General features: G+C 31.0%; 1 protein-coding gene across 1 annotated transcript; it reads right to left on the reverse strand.

Annotated features, from left to right (window-relative positions):
• Window positions 1-608: 608 nt before the first annotated feature.
• LOC122587988 (probable glutamyl endopeptidase, chloroplastic) lies at window positions 609-4968 on the reverse strand. Its single transcript, XM_043760136.1, has 13 exons — window positions 4827-4968; window positions 4427-4580; window positions 4247-4357; window positions 4065-4110; window positions 3850-3953; window positions 3021-3452; window positions 2646-2726; window positions 2480-2545; window positions 2343-2391; window positions 1783-1932; window positions 1409-1558; window positions 1246-1314; window positions 609-1112 (listed from the first exon to the last, which is right to left on the reverse strand). Exons 1-13 carry the CDS (start codon window positions 4966-4968, stop codon window positions 870-872), a joined length of 1797 nt encoding a protein of 598 aa, XP_043616071.1. The 3' UTR covers window positions 609-869.
• Between the last annotated feature and the right edge of the window lie 6813 nt (window positions 4969-11781).

The following is an 11781-nucleotide window of genomic DNA, read 5'->3' on the forward strand; positions in this document are numbered from 1 at the left end:
AACTTTTGTCACTATATATTTGTTTTCCACCTAGAGCAACGCCCGGGTAAAATTACTAGTCTATATCATTTACTAAAACTTTTTATAAAACCCACACACGTAATATTTTCGTCATATAATATTTTCGTTGTAAAGTATTTTTTAATTTATAAAAACAATTTATAAGTAAAAACGTAGCTTGATGTTGTATTTGTGATACGTATAGAACGGATATATAAAATAAAGAAAGCAAATTAGCAACAAATTAGTTGTAGCCCAAGTGGCAAGAGGGGCAAACTTTGAGATCACCGGTCCTGTGTTCGAATATCGGTAGTTAAAACTCATTTTTATAAATAATTTCCATGGCTTTTCAAAAGCAGCCAAAATCCATATGGCCCACTCGTACACGTGTAATTCATACGCGGCGTATACAACTAGAACTCGTACACGTGTAATTCATACGCGGCGTATACAACTAGAACTCGTACACGTGTAATTCATACGCGGCGTATACAACTAGAAGCAGCGTTTAGGGTTAGTGTAAATAGAAAGAGGTGTGTATCCCGAAAAAGTATTAGAGCTTACACACATTATTGAATTTTGTGAGTAAAACTAAAGAACACGGAGACATCAAGCCCACTGCTTTGTGTATTTTAGAAAGATGCATACATTTAAAGAACCAGAAGAGAACATTAAATAAACATGGAAATTGACAAGAATAAAGCAAAGTACCCTAATGACCTGGTATGTGATCACAACCACATTTTGATTGATCAATTATTAAAGACTAAACACCGAATAGAAGGAATTGATAAACCGCCGAATTAAAGACTTGTTCTCAATAATACTGGTTCGCATGCAACCTTGACCTACGTACGTGGCTTCCTCTTTCAAACACAACTTTGAATCAGCTTTAGTAGCAACAGCTTTGTTCTCGGACACTTTAGAGACAACATCTTCTGTGTTGGTCTCGGAAGAGTTTGACACACAAAATTTCTGCAGCCACTTATCTCTCTCCCAAAGGACAAATGCATTATGTTTTCGCGTGACGAATAATCATGGCTTATAAATGGTAGCACAGCGAACCGAGTCAGGGCCCCATGGCCTTTTAAAGCATTAAAGAAATGATCTGCCTGCATCCATAAACACACGAGTTACATACAAAACAAGGCAGCATATCTCAGTGACCGATTCATAACAAAAGATAGATATATTTATTTCCGAATGCAGACTAATTACTTAAAGGAATAAGGTGCTAAATTTCACCTGCATCGTCACCGTTCCCGTGTTATTGATGTAAGTATCAGTAGCTTCCCAGAGTAATCTATCTTCTTTCTGGTTGAACAACAACAAACAGCAAGAAATTTCTCCAAATATTACAAATAAATCTTTGATTGACTGGTTTTCTTTCTAAAAATCAATAGCATACCTTAAACCCAAAAGGTGTGAGTGTTTGATTATAAGCTCCTGACAGAGCGATTCCACAAGAGAAAAGACGAGGGGCATGTGCCAAAAGATTTTCATTCATAAAAGCCCCGTACGAACGTCCTCCAATAGCAATTTTGTCTGGATGAGCAACCTTCAGTATGAATAGCAAATTACATCAATTAAATTAGTCACATCAGATGGGTTGGCAAATTGCATAATGGGTTTTACAGTGCAGTCTGAAACAGGCTTTGGTCAATTATCACTTTTTGTCAATTTCAAGACTTCTATAGATAATAATTTGTTCTTTAAACATCATTTTTTAAAATATTTATTACAGCGGTAGTAATTTGAATTTGTTTATAATCAACAGCATACCTGAAACCCAAAAGGTGTGAGTGTTTGATTATAAGCTCCTGACTGAGCAATTCCACAAGAGAAAAGATGAGGGGCATGTGCCAAAAGATTTGCATTCATAAAAGCTCCATACGAACGTCCTCCAATAGCAAATTTGTCTGGATGAGCAATCTTCAGTATAAACAGCAAAATGCGTCAATTAAATCAGATAGATCAGATGATCCCCAAGATCGAACCCGATTGCAGGGTTGGCAAATCGCGTAATAGGTTTTACAGTGCAGTTTGAACCAGGCCTGTTTCGATTTGGTCCACCCTATTTGTCCATTTACAAAACTTGTATACATAACTTGTTCTTTAAATAACAATTTGCAGGTCACCCAACCCCACTTAAACAAAATTGTTACGTTCTAGTAACAATTTTAAATTTGTTTAAGATGGGGATTTAAAAGGCTGGGTGCACTACAAAATAGTTTTTGGAAGCCTTCAGCCCATTTGACACGCTGCCTTTTTAATTGTGACTATAATCCTAATTAATTAAGTCTCCAATAGGCCCGGTGAAAAAAAAAAAAAAAAGAGTTTACCCCAAGACGGATAACCTCCTCCACTGCAGCTTCGAGTTGTTGAACATAACTGGCAAATTTACACATAACAGTCACGGAAATGTGAGAAACAATGATATAGTTACTAAAGTATTGTTTCTTCATCTACAAAAGAATACCTGTCATCTGGTTCTTCCTTGCCCTCGCCAATGATGGGAATTGTTGGCTCGGGTAATATTGCAAATCTACAAAAACATGCAAGAATCGTTAAATTGAAGAAACACCAACTAGAAAACCGAGTATCCAATTTATAAGAACCATTTCAATAACAAACTCTAGTCACACCTCCTTGCCAACCCAAGCAGTGGTAATATGTCACGTGGAGAAACTTCTACTTTGGCATCACCACCGTCTTGTGTCTCCCACCTTTGAAGAATTGCATTTCATTAAACCAGTTAAGGAAGAAGAAATAAAAAATTAACTTAATTAATGCATACACTAGAACATAAATCTATATTTTAGGTTACATGATTCATGTGCAGATACGAGTACAAAATGCTACACGGATTGTGTTAACTATTAAGCTTGCCTTATCATTGTAATTAAACATGACAATTAAAACTTCTAATAACATGACCAACTTAATTAAATTTATCAAATAATATTTCCCAAAACCACAGAACATTAAGAACTTGGCCATCAGTCTTTAATAATACATACCAGTAGAGTGCGGAAGATTTATCTGCTCCGCAGTGCATGCTTTTTTGCACACTTTCGGAGGCAATTGGAAGGTCCTTGGCAGCTAAAGGCAGATAACATAGTGTCCTTAAAAACTTTCCATCTGCTGAGCACAGATCAACCTTTTTGGAAAATCTTCCAGATGGCACGGTAAACGAGAATGGTCTGTGAATTGAACTAACTAAAATGTGTTCACCGTCAGCAGATGGATCTAGTGATGTATATATGGCTGGCTCGCCAAAAAACTTCACAGTCCCATCTAGGGAAACCAAAGCAAGTTGTGAGGTGGCGTGATATTCAAATAAATCTTCATTGTATTCATCTTTGGAAGGGACTAACGGTTTCTCTGGTAGGCTTCCTCGAGATTCTGGGATTGTACGAACTAAAAGTGTCGAACTATTTACCCACACATAACTGAAAGGCAACAGAAACATCGATCGTATAAGCAAGATGGATCAAAACGATTTTAAGTTATTTAATGTCACACCTGAAAGTAAAGGTGGCAAATTTCAACCCGTTTACATTCAAATGGATTGTTACAATCTATAAAAAAAAACTACTACAGATTAAAGGTTGAACGGATCATATAGGAAAGCGTCATTTAAAATGTATTCAACTACATAAAATTCGTATAAAAAAAAAAATTTGAACAATTAATAAGCACAATGACAATTTATGAGCTTAAAAAAATGTATATAATGAAAAAGTTTGCAGGTCACCCAACCCCCCACCTGTTTTGACCTACACTTAAGATTTACCCATTTTTGCCCAACCTGCCCCATTTACCACTTCTACACTAAATGCTCCGTACTTTTCGTAAACTTCATTGACAAACACATCTTGTGACTGACATAAGAGCCTAGCTTTCCCTGTTTCCACGTCTGCAACCCATACTCGAAGCTTACTATCATCCCCCTGTTCAACTCAATGTTTCAGATTGTTAGGATATATATAGATTATCAAATAGAAGTACTTCAATTCAATGTGCAACAAAATATGTTAATATGATATAATTAGTCGTATAACCTGGTCTTGTCGAATGCTGAAAGATACATGTTTGGCATCTTTAGACCTTTTCAAAATACCAAAATGAATTAATAGCAAAACGGGAAATTAACTGGACATGCATGCATTAATGTAGCGCATAGTATATCGTATATATGCTAATAGAAAAAGGATAACAGACCACGGATGGAACTACACTATACCAGGTAACAAAGCGCAGTTCAGATCCCTCAGGAAAGCCATCTATCAATTTTTCTGGGCCCCATGTACCGTCATCCTTTAAATCATGGATCCCAATGCCGGTACAGAATGACCTGTAAATGAAAAACGTAAGAAAAAAACCCAATTTTATTCATCAAAAGAATAACATTTTCATCACTCACATGCTATTACGAGCATTAGATTTCCCATCAATACGAATGCCAGTAAGCTTCTCCACTTGTTTTGCCAATGCCTCTGACAACGGAGGTAAAGATGTTCGCTTTAGGACCAAAATTTTATCCTTCTTTGGAGAAATTGATATAACTGGAGCTGGTGCTGCACCACAATAAAAAATTATTTAGGAATAGAAGGGTAAGTTAGATAATTACAAACTCACCATATCTCATTATGGTTCATAATTTATGAAGATATATCAAATAATGCTTAAATAACCAACATGTGTACGTTAAAAACGAATCATTAAATAAAGCTGCATGTTTTTGCACCCTAAGAAACTTGGCAAAGGAACCACTACTACTATATATATAATACATAATATAATATGTAATTTTGGTACGTAACTACCATATTCAGGTGAGAGTGAAGAGTCATTAGGAGCAGCAGTATCTTCAGAAGCGATTGCGTTAATCGGAAGAACAATGTGTAATCCAGAATCAGACATGAATTTGATATAAGTTGGATTTTTATCTGATGATGATGACATACTAGAGCGGCGCGCCGGTTTGGTCGAGTGAGAAAAAGCTGGCTAGGGACTAAGGAGGATAATTATGCTAGTAATAATAAAATGGAGGATGATCGATGATGTTGATGATCGAAGATGTGAATTTATAGTGAGGGAAAGGAGAGAGAAAAGGTGATAGTCAAGACCGAATTGAATCTTCTTATTGAAGAGGATTCAACGTGCGTGCATGTGTCTCCGATCAGTATAATGAAATGCGGAAATAATGGAAAGGGAAACGTTGTGTAATCAGTATGACGCAATCTCTATGACGCAATGCGATCATACCAACAAAAAGAAATACCGAGTACTGGAATTGACTTGGTATATGGTCATGTGACGCTTAGATTATGGATTATTTGATAAAATAGATCTAGCGTATCTTATGCTTTGAAAAAATTATTTTTCTTAGAAAATTTAAAAATGACATTTTTTTCAAATTCTATACTGTTTTATAAACAAACTACTATCTCCCCTATTTTTAACTTTCTACTTTTAAAATTGTGAAAATACCATTAACTTTCAACACAATTTTAATTAACTCACACACTACATCTATTTGAAATATCTTTAAAATATTTTCTAAATTTAACAATCCTAATATATTTAATTAATTATAATACTTTTAATGAGATTATTTACAAAATACATATAAATTCCTTTAAAACCATTCTATAATTACTCGGTTAAAGCTAGAAGCTATAAGTTATGAGGCAAAGATAATAACTCGGTCAAAGCTAGAAGCTAATCTTTTATTATTTGTTACAATACCTCTAAAATCATTCTATAATTCCGACGGCCTTACTGCTTAGTCTTACACTCTTACTCTCTATTGAGACAAGTTAAACATTTAATTTAAGTTTGTATAGCAATTATTAGGCCGGTGCTCATAAGCATCCTCAAGCTTGCGTTCTCTGACATGGAGAAGTTAGACGTTATTGACCTCAAGCGTCCTTGCGTCCGGCGAAAAATTCTTCTACAAGAAGTTGGAAGACGCTTGTGTGTGGGGCCAACGGGGTTTACTTCTATTTTTCTTTTTCTTTTTTGCTTTAATACATATATAAACCTGATATATATATATATGTGTGTGTGTGTGTGTCTTGTATGTAGTTTTAGTGTGTGTGAGAGAGATTTGCAGGTGATCAAAGGGCCGAGGAAGACGACGGCTATGTAAATATATACATATTTTATATAGTTAAAGAATTTTCATTTCTACCTTTATAAATATAATATGTTTATGAAACAACTTTTTGAGTTTTAAAAGTTATTAATTTAGTCCTTGAAATTAATTTATTATTTTTATTTTTATATTTTTATAATTTATTAATCCAAATATGCTTTTTAATATTCAAAAACTAGTTATTTAATTTTATGTTTAGGTAATAGGAAATAATAAAAGAATTGATGATGTGTCGAATAAGTTCTGAAGAAATTGTCCTTATAGACAGTTAAGGAAAGTCCTGGGTTATGTAATGCTGATGTGGCAGTGAAGAAGTTTCAAGAAAATGATACTTATAAGCACAGGCCTTACTACTAGCTATTAGTGTATTAGACATTTTATCTTATTATTAGTTATATTTGTGAATCACTATATAGACGTCATACTCTCGCAATACAGTCATGTTTACTAACTAAAAACACTAAAGTAGTTATACAATATTATGAACTTTAATAGTTGAGACATCGGTGATAGGTCGGTAGTTACCTACGTACAGAGCGACATAACTCAACTAATGGTTAGAGTTTTATATTTTTTATTTCGTCAAGATAGAGGTTAACAGGTGAATGGTTTCTCACACGCAAAGAGATATAACTTCACGTGTATAGATTTATGTATTTATAGCTCATAGAACTCTTTTATTTTAGGCTGCGAGATATTGATCGTACAACACCCTAAAACTTTAACAAGTGTAATGGCTTTAGTCCATTATCTTGTAGTTGAAATTGAGTTTACATGTAACAACTATTTTGGATGTGGTACAGTGACTAATTAATGATATGTTTATTTTAATTCGATGAATGTTGGGTTAAAATAAAAATATGTACTATATATAATGCTCTATTAATTTCTTTTATATAAATATGCATCTTTTGAAAATATTCATGCGAGGCCGGGCAGTTCATTAAATTGTTAAGTACGTTTTATTATTAAGATTTAAGAAATTAAGGTCATTCTTTATTGGCAAGATCCATATTTTAGGGAGGTTCTTCCTGGACTTGGTCTAAGCATACAAAAGACCAAGTCAATGCCTGATATAAAACTAGCTTGTATGCTCAAAGGTTAGCTATATATAATGACAGTAGACAACAGGCAGCTAGCGCTCAACATGTAATCAGTAAATGATTGTTAATAGAAATATGCTCAAACCAGGTATAATGAGGAGGATTTAGACTATATATCGATCATGATGCTAGCTGAATTTGTTTGGAAAGAGATTCAAAGAGCTGGTTAAATCCAAGGTCGAGAAATGAGGATTTAGACTACCATGATGCTAGCTGAATATGTTACCAAAACAATAGACAACTGTGATGAAGCACCGACCCTGTCAGCGGTAGAACGTTCTGGAAGTATCCAAATGAGCTAATTAACTAATTAGTCAGAAGCAAATTTAATGTTACAAATTAATTTCAGAATCATTAAGAATGCATTTAGTTGAGGAAATTACCTCTTGTTTTTCATTTTTGTATTTTAAGAAAACATAGAAAATAAAAAACGCGTTCAAATCATAATTTTTTAATATATTTTCAATGAATACGGAAAAAAATGTTTTCCACTTTTATATGAAAAATTAGAAAACTACTGTTTTCAACTTTTTTGTTTTAATATGTTTTTAAAATTTTCATTTGTTTTCTAAAGATTAAAAACTCCTTTTATTTTTTAGAAAATTAAAAATGAAAAACTATATAACATTTTTCACAACTAAACGCGCCCTAAGTATTTGGTAGGATGGAATGAAAAGAGAAGAAAGGAAATAGGAAACACTTTTTTTGTTTAGTTACACCGGAGAATTGAATAGAGTATGGAGAAGTAGGAATAGTTTCCATTTTCTTGTAGAGAATGGGTGGGAATGAAGGTTATTATTATTTTTTTTGGATAATATTACATGTGTTAATATTGATTGTTAATTAAAATTTTATATTTCTCTTATACCTATTATCTATTTGTACCAAACGATAGAATTCATTTCCTTTTCAAATACTCATTACCTTTCCCACTATTTTCATTCTCTATTACATTTTCATTCCTCATGATTCCCTCCTATCAAACACCCTACTCAAAAAAGAATTCGGTATCACAACTGCACGTATAATCTTGATAAAATTTTGAATTTCTCTTTTAAGTTTTAATTCGCATATATAAAATATATAGATTATTTTCTCAAATATTACGCGGGATAAACACATTGTATATTCATTATACTCGTAATATAATTAGTAGTATAAAAAATAAAAATGATGATATGATAATATAATTAAAAAAATATTGTCCAATGATTATGGTTAAATAAGATATGTATGTTAATATCTTTATATAATAACATTGTTAAAATAAATTTAAATACCATTTGTTAAAATGGTAACGATATTATTATTTTATTGTACTTAGTTCGTAAATTATTTTTGTTATGTCTTTTATAGAATAATGATGTAAAAGTAAATAAAATATGTTTATTTAGAGCAATAATAAACTTCTTAAAATAATATATAATATCAAACATAAATCTTCATCTTCACTATAATATATATCAATAATATATATCAATGTTCACACATTCACATTTTTCTATTTCTTATTTTTTTTATCATTAATTTATCTATGCTACTATATAAAGCAAACTGTCCTTCCCCTTTAAGTAATTAAGAACTTGAAATGACCATATTATCCTTCTTATTTATTCACTAACTTAAACATCTTTACCTATATACCTATAATACCCTTAATAAAATAAACTACAACATAGATTCTCCAATCCTTAAATAACCATATTAACTCTTACCGCTGCACATCATCGCCACAATTGCCGCAGCCACACCTTTGTCGTTACCACCATCACTGTTGCATTGCGCGGGCACCTCGTCTCGTATTTTCTAATATTTCGTAACAAAAAATTCATAAAATGCATGATTTAAATATACTATCATGATAGTATATAACTAAGAGATCACGATTTAAATATACCATATCATGATTTAAATATTTATCATTAATTTATATTTTCTAATCTTTCATAACAAAAATTTCATTAAATGCATGATTTAAATATACTATCATGATTTAAAAATTTCATTAAATGCGTGATCACGCTTTGCAAACTTCAATTTGGGAAAAAAAAAGAGAAAAGATTTTTATCATTTAATTAAGAGTTAAATACAACAATGGTCCTCGTGATTTGTCACTTTTTGCAACGGCAGTCTCTCTCTTGATTTTTTTGCAACCGTGGTACCTGAAGACATGTTTCAGTTGCAATGGTGGTCCCTCACTAACGAAATCGTCAGTTAGTATCGTTAAGTTTCTCATGTGGGTAGCACATGAGAGGTTTTAATGTGCTTCTTCCTACATAAACAGAGGGGTGTTCAAAAGTATCCGTATCTCAACAATCATCCCAAAATTCGATCCGGTTTTCTTTGAAAAGTTGGATATAATAAGTTTTGGATTCAAATTCGGATAGTGATTTTTGAAAAGATCTAGAATGTTTTTTTTTTTTTGTTAAATTTTAATATCATTTTTTTTAAATTCGAAAATATCAAAAGATATCGAAAAATCCTAGTTTCAGTATCCGAAAGTATCCAAAACGTTAGTCTCAATATCTAATAATATAAAATATCTATGTTATTTTTTTTATAAAAAAAATTCAGATACTTGAAATATTTGTTTTCTATGATACTTATTTTTTTTTTCTAAAATTCGTCTATCCGAATTTCGAATATATTAAAAGTTTCAAATATTCAAAATTTCGGATAGTGGATTTGAATATCCGAAATATCTAAAATTTTTAAGATAAGATAGGCATAATATCCCTTTTGGATATCCGAAATTAATTTGATCTAGAAATTTAGGATATCCAAAAGTCGAATATCCGACTTTTGGATATTCGAATATCCGAAGTTTTCAAATATCTTTACCTAAATCTAAATCAAAATCCGAACCGAAACTTGAATATTCGACATTTCAAATAATACTGGATTAGATTTTTAAATAACGTGTTTGAATACAGATACTTTTGAACACTGCTCTTTTTATGTAAAAAGAAGCACATTAAAACCTCTCATGTGCTACCCACATGAGAAACTTAACAACACTAACTAACGATTTCGTTAGTTAGGGACCACCATTGCAACTGAAACATATCTTCAGGGACCACGGTTGCAAAAAAATCAAGAGAGGGACCGCTGTTGCAAAAAGTGACAAACCACGGGGACCATTCTTGCATTTAACTCTTTAATTAATTAAAATCTCTCTATCTAACTAAGAGATGATAGTTTTTGATTAGTTGGCAATTATGAGAGAATGCCATATAGGATTTTTCATTATGTGTCATACTTACATTAATTTCTAATTTTAAGCATTTTTTAAAAATTATTATTTATACTAATCATCATTATCATTATTAAATAATAAAAAAATTAAAAAGAAAAAAGAAAAAATTATTTGAAAACTTAATGACTTATTAACAAATATTAGAAGAGTCCTAATTGTTATCGAAGGATATAAAAACAATCCTAATTGTTATCATATTATCATAGAACAAGTGATTGAAAATAAACATATGCGTGTTATGAACGCGCATCATGATTAAATATATATACTTGAATGTCAAGTATAGGATCACAAATATGTTTATATTTTAATTCTTAATTATTTTTCATAATAATACCACACTATGAGTACATCCGGTTTCAAAATATTATATAATAGATAAATTATTATATATAGCATGTGCATTGTAGAATGACTACGACAAACAATTCCATTAATATGTCTAGGCTAATAATGACAGTGACGAACCTATGATTATTGCACTACAACTTGCAATATGTAAAACTTAAAACCGTGTTTTTTTAAAATTATAATCTTTTATGACTTACATGTATGAAGATCTATTATTGTTAATATCGTAAACCCGTGTCCAGTGTTGGACACGGGTCTAAAATCTAGTATCATGTCATACCAAGTCGAATACGTAGGTAACATTATTTTAAACTATTTAACTAAATTTAATGTACATCTATATTTTTACTTTTTTTTACGGCTTAAGTGTATTTATTAGCTAATTTATCTCTCTAATTTTTTATCTTTATATAACTAAAAGAGGATATGTTTTTTCTTAGGTGACATTTTAATTTATTTGTCACATTGAACTTTTTATGAGTTGTCTTTTATTGCATTTAATTTGCTATATTTATGTTACCATGTATAATCTTAATCGTTAATCATATCCTAATCATTAATATTTATTTTTTCTATTTTCTCTACGAGTATAAGATGCTTATATACATTATATTATGTTATGTTTTTTTATTAATTCAATGATAATTATCTTTTCTCAAATGAGATTATTTATTATATTATGTTTATTTTTTTAAAAAGTATTTGTTAAGAGTATATTATATTTATTAGATATATTTTTTATGATTTATAAATATTTATGTCTCATTAGTCATGTTTAATATATTTGACGTATATCAAATATTCATAAATTATAATATTAGAGTCGTTATATTATCATAAATTATGATTAATCATATGAATCAATTCTTAACATTTAATTTGCCATATTTTTGTTGTTATGTATGATT

The sequence above is a fragment of the Erigeron canadensis genome, chromosome 2 (assembly GCF_010389155.1).
Source record: "Erigeron canadensis isolate Cc75 chromosome 2, C_canadensis_v1, whole genome shotgun sequence".
Lineage (NCBI taxonomy): Eukaryota > Viridiplantae > Streptophyta > Magnoliopsida > Asterales > Asteraceae > Erigeron > Erigeron canadensis.